We start from the raw sequence: 24,411 nt of genomic DNA on the forward strand, positions 1-24,411 counted from the left end.
GAGTTTTATGATCACTAAACCATGTTAGGTTTTTATTTTTTACCAAATAAATAGTTTTAACTTCTAATGCTACAAAGAGCTTGCACTGTTTATAGTTTACTGTTCTTCATGTGTGTCCATTTTTCTTATGAATTTGAGTTTTTATTTTATGATGAAATTAAAACAAGTTGATGAAATGTTACTAATTAAAACTTAAATTTAAGTTTTGTTTGCTTTCTTTCCAGATGTCCGAGCTTCATTCCTAACTTCACTACCATGTTGATTATTCCACAGGACAAGAAAGATTCTGTGAGGAATAGCTAAGTTTTGGATGCTGACACTTGAAAAAAAAAGTACGTATAAATTTGTATGCAAGACCACATCAGTTGGTGACTTCTGTAGCTGAGTCTGCATTGTGGGTGAAATGTGTGATGAAGATTAAAACTTGGAAATTAATATGAAGTTGTATGATGAAATGAACCTATTAAGTTGACTTGGTGGACACAGTGCACTTCAGTTGACTGATTTTCACAACATAACTCTTTAACATTATCACAATGCCCTTAATATATCAAAGAAATTATATTATATGAAGCAGTTTGATCAGGTACAGCAATAATGTCTTTCTTTAGTAATTTTAAAAAGATTTTTAATATTGGAGGAAGTGTTGGAGGTGGAGAATCAAAAAGGAGGCGAGTCTACCACAGTATCAAATTTAATGACAATCCAGAAGATTATTGGGAAATTATTGGAGAGCTTGGAGATGGTGCTTTTGGAAAAGTTTATAAGGTAAGAAGTATTACTTGTAGTTTTTCTTTTAAATTACATGGTAGTATTTGGTTTGTTGTAGAAACAAAGACCATCAAATTTACAACACAAAATAATATTGAGATATTTATATTTTACTAGTTGCTTTAGACAGTGTGTTTTGTTTTTTAAGATTGGGTTGTTTACATATTTCCAGGGTTTGAAACAGAAAAAAAAAACACTCATGTATAGATGACATTTTACTTACACTAATATTATAACCAAAGTAAACTTACTGTACTTTCTAAAAACAGAACTTACATTAGGCCTAGTACCTTATACCTTTCTTTTATGATATAATTAGTTTTATAAGAGTTGACTGTGAGTAGATGAGAACTCCAAGTGGTACTAGTACCACACTGGAAATGCACACCTAAGTCAATATGAAATAATAAATCTTTTCCTAATAACAATCTTATTTTGATGGGCAGTATTAATAAACTTTGATAACAGGCTTCCCTAAACATTTTGTAAAATACTTTCTAGAAAAACATGCAATGTAACATTCCTTTTCAAATTGGAGAGGTCCTTATATTCATTGTTTAGTACACTAACCTTTCACCTAACTCCACCACTTACACAACATGTTTTGTCTATAAAAATAAATGGGGGAAGGTGTTTACAAGTGCATGTGATGGAGAGTTATGTTAACATATCAAGCCTGCAGAATAGTTTATTTATTTGTATTATATCAGCTGGTTCATAGATTTCATGTAAAAAGCTGATTAATCCTAAGCTACCATTTTTAAATGTAAGAAAAATATTTCTTACCTAGATAATATTTCATGGGAGGCCCATTAAAGCTAAGTGAATGAGGTTGGACCAATGCTCCTGTTGGAGAATTAATATTTATTAAAACTGAATTTACTGTGTTTATCTTAAAAAAATGTGGTAAGCATTTATTATACTTGAGTAATACGTATGGTGTACTAAAAATCAACTTTATTGTAAATACTTCATTAAAGATTTGTTTGTAAATTTGTAATGGTTTTACTGAATGCAACATGATATTTATAGTAAGGATAAAAATACTTTTTCCTATTGCAGTTTTCAGTGTCAAAGTTTCCATTCTAATCTGGATGACATTAAGACTTTAATTGAATCCTGTCATTTTTTACAGGAAACATTACTGAAATCTGTCAGTACAGTCACCTTTTGACAGTTTTCTCTCCACGAGAATGACAGGTTGTGTGATGGGTAGAGTGCATGGATGGGCGACACTGCTTGTGCCCACTTTGTCTGTGCCACTCAATACAATCCATGTTTTCTTGGGTTGTACCATCACTGTTTATTTTCTCTACCTATCTCCTGGAGAGACTTATGGGCAATTTAACCATTATGTTCTTCTTGGACAGTTGCCCTCTTCCATTTTAATTCAGGGAGGCTTTAATGAGCATAATTCCCTCTGAGGTAGTGCTTATATTGACATGAGGGTTCATTCCATAGAGTATTATCTCTTGGATAACAATATTTTTTTTTCTGTACTGGTTGTTATACTTATTTTTATGCACCCAGTCAGTATCTTACTGCCATTGATCTATCTATCTGCTTCCCTTTACTTCTGTTTCTCGGAGGACTGACAGTGAGTCGCAGAGCTGTGATCATTTTCTGTTGTTTTCAGAAAGGTTGGCCATGGTTGATTCCACCTGACTCTTGTTCCTTGATGGAAGTTGGCCTGGTCCAACTGGCCCTATTCCACCACTCTTGGAACATGATTCTGTAGTCATCTGTCTGCCTTCAGTAGATAACTGTGCAGTAGCAGTGACTGACTGTATTGTTCAGGCTCACTCTAATCTTAAGACCTCTACAGGTTTTCCATGGTATCCTTGCCCATGATGGAATCCAGTTTAGAATACCTTTTGACGATATCCTTTTCTTCCTAACCACATCATTTATCAGAAGGTCTGTGCCAGGCATCAAAGACATAAGGAATCTTGGATAAAGTTCACAACAAGCATCTCTTCAATCAACTGTCTCATATGGGATAAGATTCAGGAGGTCAGTGAGAGGTATGTCTCCCATCCTCTTTCCATTGTTTTTCTCCAATGGGCATGAAGTAGCTGATCTACAAAACATTGCCTATACTCTTTGTTAAAGCTTTCCTCATGCATCCAATACTTCTGTTTTGTACCCCACCTTCTAGGCTATCAAGTCTCTGGCAGAGCAGCTGTCCCTTTCCTTTTGAGCCAGTCATCTATAAAACTATTATCATCCCTTTACACTGGTGTAATTCAAATTTGCTCTACATTGGTCTGGCAGTACGTCAGTCGGACCTGATGATGTTCACTAAAATGCTGTCATCTTTCTTCTGGTAGTTTTTAACCAAATGTTTTTCTGATTCTTAGCACTGGGTTATTATCTTTCCTTTCTCCAAGCCTGGGAAGAATCCCAATATTCTTTCCAATTACCATCTAATTGCTTTAATTAGTTGTCTTTGTAAAGTCTTAGAGAGGATGGATAATGCTAATCTTGTTTGGTTCTTCAAATGAAACATTCTTCCCTCTCGTGCCCATCCTTATCAGAAGCTTGTTCATACTAATAACTTAATGTTAACAAGCTTCTGATTTTACATAATAGCAGTCAGGAAAGCCTTTCTCAAAAGGGAATGTCTTGTTTCTGTGTTTTGTTTTGCCTTGAGAAGGCTTAAAACACTACATAGAAGCATGGCATATTATGGAGCATCCACTTTTATGGGTTGTATGGTCATTTACCCATTTTTCTGAACTTTTTATTAAACAGATGATATGAAGTCTGTGTGAGTTTGATACTTTTTCATTCTTTTCCACAGGAACTTGTGACTCCCTCAAGGCTATATCTTGAGTGTCACACTTTTCAATATCAAGACTGATGCTATCATGACACAATTCTCTCCAACTCTTACAAATAGGCTCTGTATTGATAATTTTCACATTTTATGTCAGTTGTTGAACATCATGAGGTTTATTGAGTGACAGCTTCAGGCTACTCTTAATTGTTTGTTGAAGAGGACCACAGCAAACAGTTTTACTTTTGCTTTCTTCAAAACTGTTTGCATGCACTTTTGCCACCAGTGGGGTATACATTCTGATCCCAAGTTCCTGTGTTGATGTTATTTTTTCCTATGGTTCCTTAGATAAAGTTCTTCGGGGGTTAACTTTGACTTTAAGCTTACTTTCATTTCTCACATTAAGCAGCAATGTGTCAAGTGTACAAGGCACAGTACATCCTCAGTGTCTTCTCTTCTGCTTCTTGAGAAGTGAATTGACCTTCTATGCTCAAGATTTATTGTGCTCTCATTCATTTCAAACTGGACTATGGATCTATGGTTCTACCAGGACCCTAGCCTTAAAGACACTGGACTCAATTCACCATTTGGTGGAGCTTCAACTCAGAATGGGGGCTTTTCACACTTCTCCAGTTTCAAGTTTGTACACTGTCACAACCTCACCTTAAACTCCATCACATGTAACTTTCTTTGTAGTATGCTTTAAATCTTTGATACTTATCACAATATCACACCTGAGGTTGTGACTTCCTTCTTCAATGGGCTCTGCTCTTTTGGAATAGATTATCTGCTATTCTTCCTTTTTGGCCTTTATGTCCAGGTGCAGCTGGCTGAATTTGATCAGTCCTTGGATAGTGTTTCTGTTGCCACTGATCAGCTCATCCTACCATGGCTTATAACCATCCCCATCTGTGAACTTTCTTTGAGTCATTCAAAGATGGAAGATACTCCTAATTGGAAGTATTGTCTTGTATTTGCTGAACATCTTTTAAACCATTTCTCAAGTCCCATTTATATGGATAATTCAAAATCAGGTGACTTTGTGGGCTTTTCCATGGTTTGTTGTGGCTTGGTGGTTGTTCACAGGAACCTCTGTACAGTTTATATGTTCACTGTTTTATGCCATTTCTCTTGCCCTGGGTCATGTAGGAGCTATGCAGTACATAGACTGTACTATTTACACTGATTCTCTTAGCTCTCTACTGACCCTGGAATTGCTTCAAGTTAGTCTTCACCCAGTTCACATCAATATTCAAAATGACTGGCTCATTTTCCTTCATCTTCTGTTTCTATCCAGTTTTTCTGGATACCTAGGCATGTTGGTATTTGCTGGAAGAAGTTAGCTTATGCGTCAGCTAAATTCATCTGCTATGGTGCCTCAATGGTCATACCTGTTCCAGATATGGACTATGGTCCTCTATTTAAGGCTTAGCTTTGAACCAATTTGCATTCGACATGTAGTGAGAAATTTCAAGCTTTTCCGGATCAAACCTTCTGTTGTACTTTGGCCATCTTGTTTCTGTAAGGATGACAGGAGGAAGTTGTTCTGGCAAGGGTATGCATTGGTCAGTTTTTACCCATCATTTTCCTTTATGTGAGACTGATCCACCAATGTGTGGCTTTTGTGATACCCAAATCATAATCCCTTAGGTGTGAATTCCTGTATGTGTTGAGGGGATCTCCAGGAGGTTTTCTTTTTTTCAGCTTACCTCCTATGGGATCTAAACATCCACCCATATGTTTGTTATGTGTGGTGATTGGTAAAGGGGAAGAAAGGAAAAGGTGGTTGAGGGGTCCAACCCTAACACACCACTTTGGCATTGAATTTCTGAAGACGGGTAGCCATGGGGTGGGGTCCCCCTTTGGTCAGTCGTCCAGTCCACTTGGGCCAGGGTCAGCCTAGTACCAGTGTTGGATGTGGACATCATATCTGATACTGGTGTTTGGGTATAGGGGCTCACAAAACCCTGGCATTACTTCAGTGTCCTTGTTTGCATTGTAATGCATTCCCTCATAAGGCTCCATGATGGGTGGGGTCAGTGGGCACTGAAATAATTTATTTTTATTATGGCTCCTCCAAATAAGAACTTAAATAAATAGTGAAAAAACAGTCCATAGGTATATGGCCATGTCTTGAAGATCCTGAGCAGCAATCTTCAACATCTGTAACACCTGTTGTACCTCATTTTCTTATACTACATTCTTTTTTAGACAAAACTTTAGGGCAAATGTCTCCCTCTTTCATTCAGAAGGAACTAGAGAGACTTGCTGACTCTCCAAAGTCAGTAAAGAGCTTTGCTCTGATGACATATTGGTGGAAACATCCACATCTCAACACAATGAACTCCTTGCATTCAAAGGTGATTGGGGATATACCTATTGAGGTTACACCATCACAAGGAGTTATTGTTGAGAGGGATTTGAAGAACATCTCTGAGTCAGAGATTCTTGCTGGTTTCTCCACCCAAGGAGTTTCTGCAGTGAGGTTTATCTCCACTCACAAAGATGGAATTATGATGCTGACTAGCATCTTCATCCTGACATTTATATCACTACATCCACCTGCCACTATCAAAGCAGGTTATCTTAATTGCAAGGTATGGCCATGCATTCTAAACCTTCTCGAATGTTTCCATTGTCAGCGATTCAGTCACTCAAAGACATCGTGTTGTGGTTTCTTGATGTGTGCTCGTTGTGGTGGCAAGGACCACGGTACCTGTGAGTGTGCAATGGACTCTCATTGTGTCAATTGCAATGGCTCTCACCCATCCTACTTTCGTTCTTGCTCTAAATGGTTGGAAGAGAAAGAGGTGCAGCATTTCAAAATGATTCATAATATTACATACCCTGAGGCTCGAAAGTTGCTGTCCACCACTTCATCTCAAAAGTATGCTGCTGTGTTTTGTTCCACTACTACAGTGGGAGTGCAGACAAATCTGTGTGCCTCCAAAAGAATTATTTTCAAACCAAATTAAAAGTCTTTTGACCTCCATGGTTAAGAAAGTTGATGAAACAATTTCAACACCCATCTCTGTTCCTAACATACATTCCAGCAAATCCTATGATCCACTTTCTTTGGTTCTGGGTACAGGCATTTTCTCAGGTACATCTTCTTCCACTTCAAGATGCAACACAAACATTCATTCACATTCTCAATCATTGGAATTCTCTTTGAACAACAAAGACCTGCCAAATTGACCCAGGGCAGGATCCATGGATGTCAGTAGACCTCCCTCGAATAAGGACAGAAAGGAAAAAGACATGGTCATAAAGAGAAGGGTTCTCCACCCAATTTGCCTACACATAAATAAAATTGGTCACCTTGATACAATGGAACTGTCGAGGTTTACGTTCTAATCTGGGTAACATCAAAATGCTGATTGCTTCCTATTATCCTGTATGTCTTTCCTTACAGCAAACATTTCTGAAACCTGCTAATACATTCACCTTTCATCAGTTTTCTTTGTACGGAAATGACAGGCTGTGTGATGGATGAGTGGCATTGTTGGTTGATCAGCATGTGCCCACCCTGTCTTTCCCACTTTACCATACCCTTGGAGGCAGTAGTCATCCATGTTTTTTTGGGTCATACCATCACTGTTTGTTTTGTCTACCTGTTGCTTGGAGAGACATGTGATCAATCAGACTTTGATGCTCTCATTGAACAGTTGCTGTCTCCCTTTTTAATCCTGGGGGACTTTAATGGACATCATCCCCTCTGGGGAACTGCTGATATTGATAGGAGGGGGTTGATCTGTAGAGTGTATGCTCTCTAATCACAACCTTTTTCTTTTCAGTAGTGGTTCTTACACTTATTTTTATTCATCTATTCTTTGCTGCTATTGATCTCTCACTATTCTCCCATTTTTCATGGAGGGTTGACAATAGTCCATGATACAGTGATCATTTTCCTATAATTTTAAGAGAGATTGATCATTTTTGATGCTACCTTATCCGCATGCCCTGGTGAAAACTGGATCAAGCAAACTGGTCCTCTTTCACTGCTTATGCAGAACTTTATCCTGCCATCATCTGTGAGCCATCAATAGACGACTGTGTGGCAGCAGTAACTGACTTTATTATACAAGCAGCTGCTCAATGTATTTTTGAAACCTTCACATGTTTTCCACAATATTTTCATCCATAATGGAATCCTGCCTGCCACATGGCACAAAAGGCTCAAAAATGGGCCTGAGATATTTTTCGTAGGTATCCCACACTCTTGCACCACATCTCTTTCCATCAGGCACGTGCCCATGCTTGATGGGTAGGATGTCAAAGCCAGAAGGAATCTTGGATTAAGTTCACAACTGGCATATCTTCTACCACCAATTCCAAAGCCATATGGGACAAGATTCAAAACATAAATGAGGAAAATAATTCTGTCCCCTTTTCTATCTTGCTCTCTGATGGCCAGGAAGTAGCTGATACCTGGAACATTGCCAATAATCTAGGTGAAAGCTTTTGCTGGGTATTTAGCACTTCTGCTTCTTCCTCAACCTTCTTGGCAATCAAGACTCGGGCAGAGTGATCACCCCTTTCCTTTTGAGCTTATTGTCTTTGTAATTATAATCATCCCTTTATACTGGTAGAACTCAAACTAACCATTCATTAATCTGACAGTACATTGGTTGGACCTGATGATGTACACTATGAGATGCTGCGCCATCTATCTTCTGTTTCTGTTTCTCTTGTTATTCTAATTGTATTTAACTGGACCTGGTAGGAAAATGTTTTCCTGATGCCTGGTGCCAAGCTATTGTCCTATCTTTGTCTAAGCCTGGGAAGGATCCCAAGATTCCTTCAAACTACTCTCCAGTTGCTTTGATGAGCTGTCTTTGTTAGACCTTAGAGAGGATGGTTAATGCTTGTCTTGTTTGGTTCCTTGAATCAAACAACCTCCTCTTTCCCAACCAGCATGGGTTCTGATGACTGTGCTCCACCATGGACCACCCGATTCAACTTGAAAACGTAAATCAGATAAGCCTTTCTCAGATGACAACATCTTGTGCCAATATTCTTTGACATTGAGTAGGCTTATGATGCAACATGGAGGTATGGTATTTTATGGGACCTCCATTTATATGGGTTACATTGTCATTTGCACATTTTTCTTATTTTATTAATTGACAGGCAATTTCAAGTTAGTGTGAGTTTGACACTTTCTTTTCTACAGGAACTTGAAGTCCCTAAGGGCTGTGATTTGAGTGTCACGCTTTTCAGTATAAAGATTAATGCCATCACTGAACAACTCCCTCTCATTGATGCAAACGGGCTGTATGTCGATGACTTTCATATTTCATGTCAGTCGTTGAACATGAGGTATATTGAGTGACAGCTGCAGACTGCCCTCAATTGTTTACTAAAGTGGACCACAGCAAACGGCTTTAACTTCTCTCTCACTTTAAAACCATTTGCGTGCATTTTTGCCACTAACAGGGTCTTTACTCTCATCCTGAACTTCGTATTGGTGAAGTTTTGTGTTACCTGTGGTCCCTGAGACAAAGTTCTTGGGGCTTATCTTTGACTATAAACTGACCTTTATACCACACATTAAGCAGCTATGGGTCAAATGTACAAGAGCACTGAACATCCTCCATGTCCTCTCTTCCACAATTTTGGGAGCTGATCGATGATCTGTGCTAAAGATATATCGTGTTACTATTCGATTGAAACCCAACGATGGATCACTGGTCTGTAACTCTGCCAGCATGTTGGCCTTAAAGATGTTGGGCCCCATTCATCATCAAGGACTTTGGCTCTGCCCTGGGGTCTTTCACACTTCTCCAGTTCCAAGCTTATTCATAGTTTTATGAATCTTCTTTGCACTTCTGCCATTTGCAACTGTCTTTACTGTATGTTTCAAAACTTCATTCCAGGGGTTGCGTTTTCCTTCCTTGGTGGACCATACGTTTTCAGAACAGACAATCTGCCATTGATTTTTTTGGCATTCATACCCAGGTACAGTTGGATGAATTGGATCTGTCCTTGGATAACATTGCTGTATCCAATGGTCAGCCCATCTCACCATGGCTTATTACAGTCCTCAAATGTGATCGATCTTTAAGTCATATAAGAAAAGAAAACTCCTGATTGGAAATACTGTCTGTTATTTGCTGAACATCTTTGAACCATTCTTCTATTTCTGTTTATACAGATGGTTTGAAATCAGGTAACTGTGTGAGCTCTGCCATGGTTTGTTGTGGTTTGGTGGTTGCATGCAGAATCCTCTCTATAGCTTCTGTGTTCACTGCTAAACTGTATGCTGTTTCTCTTGCCCTGGATCACATAGAAGCTAAGCAATACTCAAATTGCACTATTTATGCTGACTTGCTCATTTCTCTACTGGCCCTGGAATCGCTTCACGTTAGTTCTCACTAATATTCAAAACCGACTGGCCCATTTCTCTTTAACATCTACTTCTGTCCAGTTTTTCTGGATATCAGGCCACATTGGTATTCATGGGAACAAGCTCGCCAACACTCCAGCTGAATCTCTCTGCTCTGGCACTATTACCGCTGTGCCTGTTCCATACATGGACTACAGTCCTGTATTCAAGGCTTGGCTCCATGCCATTTTGCAGTTGACTTAGAGTGAGCAACATGAAAACAAGCTTTTCCAAATAAATCCCTCTATTGGACTTTGGCCGTCTTGCTTCTGTAAGGGTTGGAAAGAGGAAGTTGTTCTAACTAGACTATTCATTGGTCACAGTTTTTTAACTCATCATTTTCTTTTATCTGGAGCTGATGCACCAATGTGTTGTCTGTGTAACACTCGAGTCACAATAAGCCACATTTTACTGCCTTGCTGTTGTTATGACTCTCAATAATGGCACCATTTTAAACTTGGTGTGTCCCAAGGTTTATCCATGATATTAGACAGTGTTATTGGTGATGGTGACACTATCTATCTTGGAAACATTTTTAGTTGTTTAAAGGCCATAAATCTTTTTTAATGCTATTTAAGTGTTTTAATTTATACATTATACCTTTTTTAACATGATTCCATTTTAAGAATTGAAGTCCATCTAGTTTGATTTTAAATTAGAAAATGGCTGTAACATCAATTAACTCAACACCAGGACTGGAAAGGTCAACTTCAGGTGACTAATGCTGCTGTTTGAATTACCTGTTAGTCATCCTGGTGAGTTATGATAATTACAGTTATGCTACAGAAAGTCCTTTACAACTTGTATTACTGCTGTAGACTTGATGTGAACATTGGTTTTAATGCTATATGTATATTTTTAAAACATTGTTTTGTTTTACCTTAATTTTCTTTTGTGAATTTTAGTAAATTTAATTTTAACTTTTTACTGGATGCTTGGCAGAGATAGCCAAGCTACTTTGTGCCATAAAACACCAACCAACTGAATCATGACAGCCGACATTTTACCATTGTGCCATCATGACAATGGCAGTGGTGACCCTATCTAGCTTGATTGTACTCTAAGTTTTAAGAGCCATTGTTTTGTTTTTTAATTTTTTTTAAATCTTTTATCTGAATTTTGGGCATTGTTTAGTTTCAACTTAATTTATTTTCACATTTTATAACAAATTTAATTTTATAGTTTTTACTGGTTGTTTAGCACAGATAGCCTAATTGCTTTGCCCTAGTACATGCCAAACAACCAACTAACTAACTCTTCACCACACTTTGCAGGTTGACACAGACATGCCCAAAGTATTCTCCAGGCTACTGCCAACCTTGAAACAATTCATAAAATTCAAAGAGAAATAATTAGTTTCATTGCATCACATAGTGGCTTTACTGTTGATCTTCATTAATTTTGACTCTCATGAACCTTTTGTTGGGAGTTCATTGTAATTTCTTTTCATACAGAAAAAAATGAGCAAAGAAAATAGAGGTAGAGCAAAACTCAGGACAGAGAATACATGGTAGAAAATCTGAAATATAGGTTCATAAGTGTTTGTGACAGGCTATTCAAAAGTTTTGCACAAAATGCTTTCATCATATTATGTCAATTGCAGTTTTTCTAAATTTAATATTATGAAATAGATCACTTTCAGACAGAAAACAAACTGTTTTGCAAAAATAGTGTAGAACATTAGAATTGGATTAGAAAATGTTGATCTACCTAGTTTGTTGTACAATTACATATCCAATACAACTACTCGTTATCTGTTAACATAGCAAGAGTTGGATTCTAATATTTGTGCCACAGTATTCTCTTATTGAGAAAAAAGAGCTACCTTTCAGAAAAGAATTCAGTTAGTTTTTATTTTATGTGACATTAGTATTTGACTGGGTGATAACTTGTAAAGGTTGCATCTTTTATATGGAATAATTCAATTAACAAAGTAAATGTTACTTATAATTTTAAAGGGGTCATCTCTTTTAACTACTTCCACCATTATACAGTAGCATGTTGCCTGTCAGTCAGTCAGACACTAAAATGATGTCACATAATGGATGCTCAATGTTGAAGGTTGTATTGCCATGATAGCAGTAAAGTGTGCCACATACCATGAACCGCTAGAATAATTATTCATTCTGCAGACTACAAGAGACAATGACGTAGATCTTCAAAAGTAAGAAACAAAAATGTTACTCATAATTTTGGTTTCATTTACTCATGGAACAGAACACTTTCGAAAACTACGTGAAGTTGTGTATTCAAATTTAATCTTTTTCTCTATAGGCAAAACATAAAGAGAATGGAGCACTTACTGCTGCAAAAATTTGTGAGCTGAAAGGAGAAGATGATCTGGAAGATTTCAGTGTAGAAATTGATATCCTTACTGAATGTAAACACCCAAACATTGTCTCACTGCAAGAAGCATTTTTTTATGAAGAAAAATTATGGGTAAAGTTCACTTTTTACTATTCTCAGTAAGAGTTAGATATTTTGTATACTGTTTTTGAGATAAATTACAGTAATATCTTTCTGTTGGTTTAATTATCTTGTTTGTGATATTTTGTTAACCCTTCCCAAAAAACCATGCTTTCCCAAAGTGAAGGCAGCCATTGTTTTCCTTCTGTGCTGCTAGCAGTTAGTTTTCCCATAACTTTTTCACTTTGGTTCAGGTAACATAAATCAAACTCCATTGCAGATATTTTCTGTCAACTCTTTGGGACTGGACAGTGCCAAGTATAGCCACCTCTCTACTTGTACTAGGGGTATCTAAATTAAGCCTGTTTGTTATAAATGGGGCTCATGGTATTAATCAAACTTCTCCATGATGACAAGAAACCCTTTTGAAGTAAAACTGTATTCACAATACAACTGATGTGGGTATTAAAACTTTAATAAAAATAAAGTACAGAATGATGTTTCAATCTTCAAAGGTTATCTTTGGGTTAACATTTTTCTTTGGAGACACTTTAATTAGAGCTATGTTAATGTCATCTTAATCTGTGATTTTTCAAACCAAAACATCTAGTTCTGTCTGGATGGACACATCTTATCTGTTCCTTGTTGGTACAAAAATGTAACTCCAATCAAGTAACGGTGTAACTGGCCTTCTGCAGATGTTGTGGCATGAGTGTTGGGGGAACCATAGAGATTTGAATAGTTTAGGAACATCATTTTTTAGAGTCATAACAAAACAGTATGTAGAAATGAAAGGTGTTTATCATTCCAGCAAAGAACTTTTTTTAAAATCCTTTTTGTAAAAACTGAAGATTTTTTGTTCCTTAATCATGACCAGTTAGAAACGGAGTGAAACATTTTGGATTAAGGGTAAAGGTTATCTGTTTCTCAATTGTGAAATTGTTTTTTTGAATACACAGATTCTTTATTAATTCTGGGCATCACATGTGATTTGGTTTATTTTCTAGATGCTAATAGAGTTTTGTGAAGGAGGAGCTGTCGACACCATCATGATGGACTTGGAGAAACCTTTGACAGAACCACAGATTCAGTATGTGTGTCGGGAGATGTGCAAGGGTTGGATTTTCTACACATAACAAAGTAATCCACAGAGATCTAAAAGCTGGAAATGTATTATTGACTCTTGATGGTGGAGTGAAATTAGGTTTGTTAAAACCAGTAATATTACTGTTATTGCTGTACAAAGAATTCCAGAAACTGTTGAAAGCATGGCTATTTAGATTATCTTTTTGGACTTGGCTATTTAATAGTGATTTAACCCTTTTGATACAGGCTCAGTATAATATACATGAATTTGTCTACACGTTTACACACGTTTAGTATTTGACCATAACATTTCGTACAGTAAGTGTATCTTCACAAAATTTGGTGAATATTTACTAAAGATTAAAAGTTTTTTGTACACAAAAAATAAGATTAAATATTTTTCTAAAGATTTTTTTGAGGACATAGTCTTTTTCATTACTAGTCTGAGTGCAAGGTGATTTCATGTTATGATTAAAAACTAATCGTTGTTCCAGAAATGTCAAATATTATTTGTGTAGTCTCTAAAACCCCCCTAAATACATTTGAAACATTTGTTTTCTGTAAGACATTATATTCTATACTATAGTACATGCAGTCTGTCACTTGACTAACCTCATAACCATCATATCAAATTAGGAAATAAATATAAATTATGGTTTTTCCTTCTAGAATTATTACATGTAACATGAAAACATAAATGTTTAGTCTAAATAGCTTAAATCTCATAACATTGCATTTATAGAAATTTATTTATTTCTATCATCCAGTTCTGCCTGGCAATGATATAGTGCGAATGCACTCACGTTCAAATTAGGAAATAAATATAAATTATGCTTTCTTCATGCTAGAATAACAACATATAACATAAAAATACAAATGTTTAGTTTTCAGTAGCTTGAGTCTTGTAATGCTACATATATATATTTTATTATATTGACCTTCCAGTCATCCCTAGCTAACATTAAATAACTTGCATTGACGCCAGTGCATGTGCACTCTTTACGTATCCAATAATATAAAACTGACCTTTAGACTTCTCTGTCTTGACTGTGTTTCTGTGGACTAGTATTTGTGTAGCATACAGTCACATTTAAATTATTATACATGTTTATAAGTTATTACTTTTGAGAAGTAAATTACTGAACTTATTTTTCTTAAAGTTTAAAACAATAATTGTTTGCTTTACTACTTTATCTCCTAGCTGTGACCTTTCAACTTGGTTGCTGCTGTATATAGGTTGCTAGGCCTTTTAAAATTTCACATGTGGAAGATAGCACACATTTATTGTTTTTTTGGCTTTTGTATATACAGTTGAGTAACCAAAAATTTTAAAAATAACTACACTGATGCTATAGAATTACACTATAATTTATCAAGCTTAGTAACTTTGTAATTTTGAGCAGACTAAAGACACAACATACTTCCTTGAAATATTGGTTAGAAAGAATGTGATAGCATTTTCACAGATTAAAATGGCTCAAAAAAACTACTAAGGGGACATTCCAAGCTGTTGATTGGTTATTCGTGTTGTATATTGAAGTAAGTATACATGAGGGATTATTTCCAAAAATGGAAAGAGGTGAATGTGGCCACTTTGATTTGGTGCAAAAGTCATGTTTTAGCAAAGTAAAAAAGATACAAAGTTCTTAATTTATATGCTAGCTTGTTAATATTGGTAATTTTAGTTTCTAATCTGTATGAAACTATAAACTTAAGTATTTTGGCATTGCAAACATCTAATTTTAAACAGTGCTGCATTCAAAATGCCATATGACTCGCAAATCTATATTTAGGCATGTTCTTTTCATATTTATTTTTAAATTAAGAAACTAACTCATATATAATATTAAAGTTTGACTTATAATCTACAATTTGATTCCAGATTTATTAATATAAATTCATAAAATAATAGTTCAATGAAATTTTGTATGCAAGACAACAAACAAGATGATGGCATGACCTGTGACCTGTCCCGAAAGGGTTAACACAACTGTTTTACAGGTATCAGAGATATTCAGTGGTTTGTTGTTAGGTTATTTACACAAAAACCTTGTTCTAAGTTGTTGCAGAAGAACAAAAATTATAACTGAATATCTTGAATTTAAGTTAAACTTGATGTTTTATAAACACAGCATTTTTAAGCTGTTGTAAAATGAGAAGTAGCATAGCCATTAATTGTTACTCCTGTGTTAAGAGTGTGATACTAAGATTTGTGGTAAGCAAGCAAACTAAAATACCCCATAACATTTTAACTCCATATAAAATTTGTATGGATAATCTTTATATAGTATGTGACAAAGTATATTAGCTGAAAACAGATCTAAAGACATTTTAATTCCAAAACACAATACAAGTTAATTTCTCAGCTACTCTTATAATGTACAGTGCGGTACATAATGAAGGTTTGAGTCTGCTAAAATATCTGATTCATGTCAAACTTCATAGAGAAGACAAAATTATTAATGTGTTTGTGTTGTTTTTAGAATATATAAGTATTGGTTAGGTTCTAATAATAATTCACTACTGATACTTTGTACGTTGAAGATTTAATATGGCTTAAAAGTTCACTTTATGAAACCACTAACTGTGTACAACCTACATACAATGCTAGAAGCATTTTTGTTTGTTTTTTCATGAAACTATGTATTCAAAACACAAAATGTTATTAACAAATAGTGTCCAGCTGATGTGGCATTATTTATTATTTATATCAATTTCTGGTATTTTCTTTTGTTACAGTAAATGGTTGTCTTGTGTTTAATACATTTTCAACTACGTTAATTCACTGATTAAATATTTAATGGAGAATATTTTACATTTTACTTGTTAAAATTCTATTAAAATGCAGTTTTTTTTTCATGTTAATCATAGTATTATAACAGTTCCTTTTGTAATAATGTTTTACTTACAGCTGATTTTGGTGTTTCTGCTAAAAACAAGTCTACTTTACAGAAGAGAGACTCTTTTATTGGGACACCATACTGGTAAGTTCAACAAACTTTACTACAATGTTATGTATGAAAATTGTACTGTTATATTGAGTTTATAAAAACATCATTAGTTGTACTTTCATGAGACAAGTTTAACAGTTGGTTTCTGAATGGTTTGAAATGCCTTCTTGTTTCATTTGACCAACAATCAACTCCCTCAACACAGGATCAGCTTACACGTTTGACCATGTGACCTGTTTTTATTCATTTGAAACTTAATAGATTTAGTACTTCTAACTCTCAATGTAGTGTGTATATCTTCACAAAATTTGGGATTTTTTTAGTTAATATTGTAAGGCCTTCACACACAAAAAGTAATATTTTTAGTGGACTTTTTTAATAAACTAAAAAAGATTTGTTCATTAATATTAAGTATATGTTTTGAATAATCTGTGTGGAAAGTAATTTTCATGTTAAAATTAATAATACTTCTGTTCATCCCACAAATCTCAAAATTCTTTTGTTTAATTCCTAAACCTTCCAAGTATATTTCAAATATTTTCTTTTTTCACATAATTTTTTACCTTAATACAAATCAGAATTAGTCAATTTGTACATAACCACTAAAATGGAAAAAAAATTACTTTTCCTTTATAAAGTGGTTTAAATTCTAATCTGAAACTATGTTTGTTTATCTTATGTAGCTTTACGCTCATAACATCTGTACATCTACTTATATTTTATTGTTCTATTTCCTTTTTCATTGCACTTTAAACCGTGCTTAACTTTTATCAATGCCATTATAAATTTTAAACCACTTAAGACACATGCAGTTCATGCTATTGTTACCCACATGATTCTCACTTGTGTACCTTGTGCCTCATGAAACATTTTTAGTATTTGTTTTTCTTAATCTAATCTACAAAGAACTGTAATTTTACATTTTCGTTTTGTTTACTATGATAAATAAAATACATACTTAAACTGTTTTATTCCCATTTATTGTCGAGGTTAGGTAAGCCTAATTTTTATACTAATAGTTGCAATGCAATTAGTAATTTTTTATTTAATTGAACAATGCACCAAAGAATAGACTAATCACATGAAGAAAGTAGACAATTTCTGTATAGTCTCACAGTTTTCCTGGTTTTCTAACCATGTGACAAGAGCCATTATAATTTTATCAAAGCTAGTTGTTAAGTTTCTAACTAGAATGTTGCTTGTACTTCCGAGGGGAATTGACCATTATTTGTTCAAAACGCGATGTAATGTAATACATCATGTGATAGATGAAAATATTGACTTTCTATTGGTTAAATGTAATATTGAAATAAATGTAAGGCAAAACAATTAACAAATCCTGAAAGAGAGGATGTTACAGGTGAGTGTTGCAGGAGAGGTCTGATTTTCTGTTGATAGCTCTGCAACTGAACAGAATTGAAGGCTATAGAATTTGTTTGTCTGAGCATTGAGTGATTGACATTTAATTTCTTACTCTATCAAAGGTGTTGGAAAAAATAGAGAAGACAAAAATGTGGGGGGAAATTCAAGATTTAAAAATATATTTTCTTCGAGGATTAGGAGCTTCAAACTTACACTTAAAATATGGATTATTAGTTAAGATTTTATGTTATAGTAACTGGTATAACATAAACAAGTAGTAGTTTCATAAAAGTTTGAATTGTAAGACTAAAACTTTCTGTCATGGTTAGTAAAGGATACCAGGGAATAAAGGGTGAATACACTGCAGGAATATGTACTTTTTTAAGTGTTCATCTTCAGATAAAACAAATTAGTTCTTACTTTATAGTTTCTTTTATTATGACATAACACAAAAGTATATAAGAAATGAACTGATTTTTTTAACTTGTTTTCTCCAGGTATATAAACCTTACAGCAAAATAATTTTCTTTCCATATAATGAAATATTTAATGAGAACATCTTGTATCAATATTCTTTGACATTGCGAAGGCTTATGATGCAACATGGAGGTATGGTATTTTGCGAGATCTACATTTATGTGGGTTACATTGTCATTTGCCCATTTTCATTAATAATTTTTAATGGACAGGCAATTCAAAGTTCGTATGGGTTCGATAATTTTCCTGTTCTTTTCTACAGGAATTTGGAGTTCCTAAGGGTTGTGTTTTGAGTATAACACTTTTCAGTATAAAGATTAATGCCATCACTGAACAATGGGCTCTATGTCAATGACTTTCACATCTCATATCAGTCGTTGAACATGAGGTATATTGAGCAGCAGATACAGACTTCCCTCAATTGTTTACTGAAGTGGACCACAGCAAATGGCTTGAACTTCTCTCTTACTCAAAAATTTTTTGCATGCACTTTTGCCACCAGTGGGTTATTCACCCTGATCATGAATTCTGTATTGGTGAAGTTATGCTGCCTGTGGTACCAGAGACAAAGTTCTTGAGGCTTATCTTTGACTATAAACTGTCCTTTTTTCCACACATCAAGCAGCTATGGGTCAAATTACAAGAGCACTGAACATCCTCAGTGTCCTCTTTTTTACTATTTGGGGAGCTGATCGATGTTTTATGTTAAAGATATATTGTGCTATTATTTGATTGACAGGTGACTATGGATCACTGGTCTGTGGCTCTGCCAGTACGTTGGCCTTAAAGATGCTGGACTCCTTTCATCATCAACGACTTCGGCTCTGCCCTGGGGTCTTTCACACTTTCCCAGTTCAAAGCTTATTCATAGTCTCATGAATCTTCTTTGCACCTCTGCTGTTTGCAACTGTCTTTACTGTATGCCTTGAAACTTCATTCCTGGGGTTGTGTTTTCCTTCCTTGGTGGACCATACGTTTTCAGAACAGAGAATCTGCCATTGATTTTTTTGGCCTTCGTATCCAGGTGCAGTTGGATGAATTGGGTCTGTCCTTGGATAACATTGCTGTATCCAATGGTCAGCCCATCTCACCATGGCTTATTACAGTCCTCAAATGTGACCGATCTTTAAGTCATCTAAGAAAAGAACACTCCCAATTGGAACTACTGTCTGTTATTTGCTGAACATCTTTTGAACCATCCTTCCATTTCTATTTATATAGATGGTTTGAAATCAGGTGACTATGGGGCTCTGCCATGGTTTGTTGTGGTTCGGTGGTGGCATGCAGAATCCCCTCTACAGGGGATATGTTATTTATGTTTTTAATTCAAAAATTAATTTTTTTCTTATTTTACCTTAATTTACTTTTATGAATTTTAATAATTTTACTTTTTTAACTTTTTACAAGAAGTTTGGTGTGGATAGCCTAGTTGCTTTGTGCCATAAAACACCAAACCAACAAACCAACTTAGATTGAACTTAATTTACACTGATGGGCCCCAGTTAACATAGATCCAACTTAATTTACACTGATGGGCCCCAATTAACATAGATCCAACTTAATTTACACTGATGGCCCCAATTAACATAGATCCAACTTAATTTACACTGGTGGCCACAGTTAAGATAGATCCACCATATAATAATTTTTTCTCTCTCTCTCCTTCCAGATTTTAAAGAAACTGTAAAATATGTTATGCCAGTGATATAAAATAGTAATGCTTGTTTGTGTACCCCTGTGGTATAAAATGGTATTTAGTAGTTAATCTATATACTCCTGTAATAGTCAAACTTTGTGACGAATTTCTTTGGTCCGTAATTGAGGAGTCGACTTTTACATGAGTAATACTTTTTTAAGAGGTTGAAATGCATGCTCAGTAAGAGTTCACAAAGCATGAAACAGTGATCCAACTGATATAAAAGACAAGAAACAGCAAAAATGCTGTTTTAATTTTTTTATTTAACACGGAAACTGACATGTTATCTTAATTGAATATCTTACATATCTACCAGTAATGTCAGCACACTTACCTTAGAGTACATTAATTTATTTAAAATTATAATATTTTGATGTTATGGTTAGCATTAAGATACAACAAGAAAATTTAATATTATCTCTAAGTTTGTAACATTATTGATTAAAACTTAATTGTACAAATAGACATTTGGTATATAAATAATCTATACTATTTTAAGTTTAAAGCTATTTAGGATAAACAGTTGTTACAATTTGAAGCCATTATAGTTATGGTATTAAAACTATATACAAGTACAAATGGTTACATGGTCAGTCCCTTGGACTTAGCATGTGTTGTTAGAGTTAACTGTTTTTTTTTGTTTTTTTTTCATAGTTTCTCAGTGTAAAGTGACTTGGTGAGCAGTTGCTTTCTTAGGTTGCCAGAAAATCTGTGTATGGTAGAAGACAACATAAAAACACATTTAACAGTAACTTATTAAATCTCCAGCTTAAATAGAACTTTGTCATTTTCTTTTACTCAAACTTGGTCATGGAAATGGGTACTGTTCTTTAAAAGTGATCAAACTTATGGTAGATACAATGCTCAGAAAACTTGTAACTGTTGCATGTTAATGTGCACTCCTTAAAAGTTCTGGACTCTGAAATTCTTTCAATATTCCTTATTCATTCAGTATTAGTGGCTACATAACTTAATGGTAGATACTAATAAAGGTTTCACTAACTGATATATACGTTATAAATCCAATAATTTTTTTTGCTTCTAAGCAGTTTCTTGTAAAATTTCTTGTATGATACATTATCTGTTTTAGACCTTTAGGGTTAACTATCCTACACACATGTTGAATAAATTTATAGAAAATATTGGACAGATAATAAAGTTATGTGCAGAACTTGGTTTTAAAATGTTATATAATAGAAAACAAGTGTCTAAAGATTAAGGTCATGGTCACATATGTGAAACATTGTCAGATTGTGTACGATTTGTTGACCTTTTTTGTGGTACATCAACAATCCTTAAATTCTCAGCTTGTTTTTTTGTAGTGTTTGCTTCTGTTGGGGTCTATGTACCTCATCAAATTAAATAGTGTGGTACTTATTGTAAAGTTGAATTAGCTTAACAAATTGGGTGATTTTACCCATCATCTATGTGTAGTACATAAGGAAGTAAAAATTATTTAGTGCAATTAGTTTTCATATTTATGATATCTTTTGTTATTTTGTTGCATGGCTCATTAAGAACATTGTTACCAAACAACTGTGACACCCTGGAATGTGCATCAAATGTAATTCTAGGGAAATGGAAGATTTCACAGGATGTATACATATGAAAATGTAATTTAATTTATGTCTTTATTATGCAAAATGATAAAATGTTGGTACAGTTTATCAAATTTTAAAGAAAGTGAATTGGATTTAGTTCCTCGTTAATTTATTTTTCAGTATTCATTAGAATTTTAAAAATATTGATTTGAGTGATGAACTTGAGATTTAAAAACTTCAAAGAAAACAGCCATGTATTAGAATATAACGTTTTCATTAGTGTAACTAAAGTAGCAAAGCCTCATCAGAAACACTGACACAGCCTAGGAAAAGCTCTCTGACAGATCTTGTCAGATGTTTTTTAAATTTTACAAATCAACTGTTTCTGTGATGAATTTGAGGGTAGTTAAAATAATAATTAAATAATGTGAAATAACTTTAACAATTTCAAAATTCTGTGGTTGAAAGTTTAACATTGAAACCTATTCATTCTGCAGGATGGCACCAGAAGTAGTACTTTGTGAAACACTGAGAGACAACCCATATGACTATAAAGCAGACATTTGGAGCTTGGGAATTACTCTGATAGAAATGGCCCAGATGGAACCTCCAAATCACGACGCTACCCCTATGCGTGTTGCTGAAAATTCAGAAGTCTGATCCACCTAAACTGGACAGGCCATCTCTATGGTAAGAACTATTTTGTTGGCAAAATATTGAATGAAAAAATGGTTAATTGGTATTCACAGTGTGCTTAGCAGTCTTTGTGATATGTGTGTATTTTGTTTTCCTTTTAAATGTATAAAATTCTGAAATTTATTTGTCATTCATCAGTAAAAGGCTTACTGTTGGACTTTAGATCAGTAGATCCAAGGTTTGGGTCATTTATCTCATTCCATACATTAGCTTGAAGAGTATTATAACTGATATTAAAGCTTAGGAGGAGTAACGACTACGATGGTCAGTGCAGTCAATAGTTCTGTGTTAGGGGTGGCTACAGTTGTATGATAGGTGTCTTTGACTTGGCTATTTAGCCCATCTGTTATATAAAGTGTTATCCAACTAAAAGTACTGTTACCAGTCAAATTGTGTGTTGGATATGTTTTTGAAACACTTTTTAAATCAAGGCATAAAATTACAAATAATACATGTAGGAAATAACTGAAGATACAGAATCCTCTGTTATTAATGGTTAAAATAACTGAAGACACAGAATCCTCTGTTATTGATGTTTAAAATAACTGAAGACACAGAATCCTCTGTTATTGATGTTTAAAATAACTGAAGACACAGAATCCTCTGTTATTGATGTTTAAAATAACTGAAGACACAGAATCCTCTGTTATTGATGTTTAAAATAACTGAAGACACAGAATCCTCTGTTATTGATGTTTAAAATAACTGAAGACACAGAATCCTCTGTTATTGATGTTTAAAATAACTGAAGACACAGAATCCTCTGTTATTGATGTTTAAAATAACTGAAGACACAGAATCCTCTGTTATTGATGTTTAAAATAACTGAAGACACAGAATCCTCTGTTATTGATGTTTAAAATAACTGAAGACACAGAATCCTCTGTTATTGATGTTTAAAATAACTGAAGACACAGAATCCTCTGTTATTGATGTTTAAAGGTTGTACAAAAGTTTCTTTCAGTATTCATGTTGTCATTTGTTTGTTTTTGAATTTACTGTTTTATTTACTTTGTACCATAATGTCTTTGTTGTGTGACTGAAAAGGTAATATATTTTTTATTATAAAATTTGAGTTATACCAGCTTTCATTAATTATTTTTGATTTTTAGTATTAATTGGAACTTGTATTCCAAAACTAGAATAGATAAGTTTATAGTTGCTGAGAGGAACTTCTATTCTGTAAGCAGTGTATGATGAGACTGTGAGAAAACTTCATCTTGTTTCTATGCATTAATGTTTCTCTTTCCCTTTAAAAGATAATTATATGATAATGAAGATTGATTAATTTTAATAATAGTAAAACATTATTAGAACTGCATTCAGGAACATATTGTCACCACCTGTTGTTTTATCATAAAGGTATAGAACTTTTAACGTTTAGGTAGGTGTGTCAACTATTTATGCAAAGCAACTGTTATAGTACAATTTTGTAAGGTATAAAGTTTGTATAATCTTCTGAATTGTGGACATAGATTAAAAGGTAAATTTTAGGTTGAGTACAAAAGCAACTGTGTTTGTGTGTGAATATATTTTTATAAATTATATTTTTGCTTTTGCTTTTTTTTAAAACATATTTGAGATGTTAATTATAAAAGCTGTATTGAAGTTTTAAGCGTAAAGCTTTATTGCACATTGAAACCGATCTTGTGTAAAAGTTTGTACTGTGAGAAAGTCAAAGGGCATGCTAAGTCTTACTGATATACAATTGAATGTGACAAGAAATAGTGGAATGTGTTGTTTTTCCTGTACACACATTATGTGTGTAAAAGTGTTGGAGAAACTAAGGATTTGTTGTCTTGACCACTGTGTAGCTATCACTTTGTAATTATTGTCACTTCATATTTTATAAGTTCTGCAATGTTATTCTATTTTATCTTGGTGTGTTTTTGTGAGAAGATTTTACAGTTGTGAAAATATATGTAAATCTTGGAAAGTAGGAGCTTGGGTTTTATTTTCAATTTTATAAATTTGTTGTTTAATGAACAGGTCTAAGGAATTCAGTGATTTCTTGGCAATATGCTTAGTTAAAGATCCTCAACAGAGACCAAATGCTGAAGACCTACTTAAGGTAAGTAAACATTTATATAATATCTGTCACAAACAAAATTTGATTTATACCGTACCAAGTGTAGTTTTTATGTATGAGAGTTTATCATTTGCCTTTACCTCTTTGCTCTTGTATCTTTGACTCTAGTGTTGAATGCATAAAAATATCTATTTCTGTTGTACTTCATTTTACAATCCAAATGTAGTTT

General features: G+C 34.2%; 1 protein-coding gene across 1 annotated transcript in view; it reads left to right on the forward strand.

The window, feature by feature from the left end:
* Positions 1–229: 229 nt before the first annotated feature.
* LOC143224053 (serine/threonine-protein kinase 10-like) overlaps positions 230–24,411 on the forward strand; it is a 29,898-nt gene continuing 5,716 nt past the window's right edge. The window contains 8 exon segments of the mRNA XM_076452515.1: positions 230–768; positions 12,213–12,377; positions 13,352–13,458; positions 13,460–13,548; positions 16,342–16,414; positions 21,955–22,092; positions 22,094–22,147; positions 24,143–24,224. Of these exon segments, the coding sequence (XP_076308630.1) occupies positions 598–768; positions 12,213–12,377; positions 13,352–13,458; positions 13,460–13,548; positions 16,342–16,414; positions 21,955–22,092; positions 22,094–22,147; positions 24,143–24,224 (879 nt within the window). The 5' untranslated portion in view covers positions 230–597.

Source organism: Tachypleus tridentatus, chromosome 8, assembly GCF_004210375.1.
Source record: "Tachypleus tridentatus isolate NWPU-2018 chromosome 8, ASM421037v1, whole genome shotgun sequence".
NCBI lineage: Eukaryota > Metazoa > Arthropoda > Merostomata > Xiphosura > Limulidae > Tachypleus > Tachypleus tridentatus.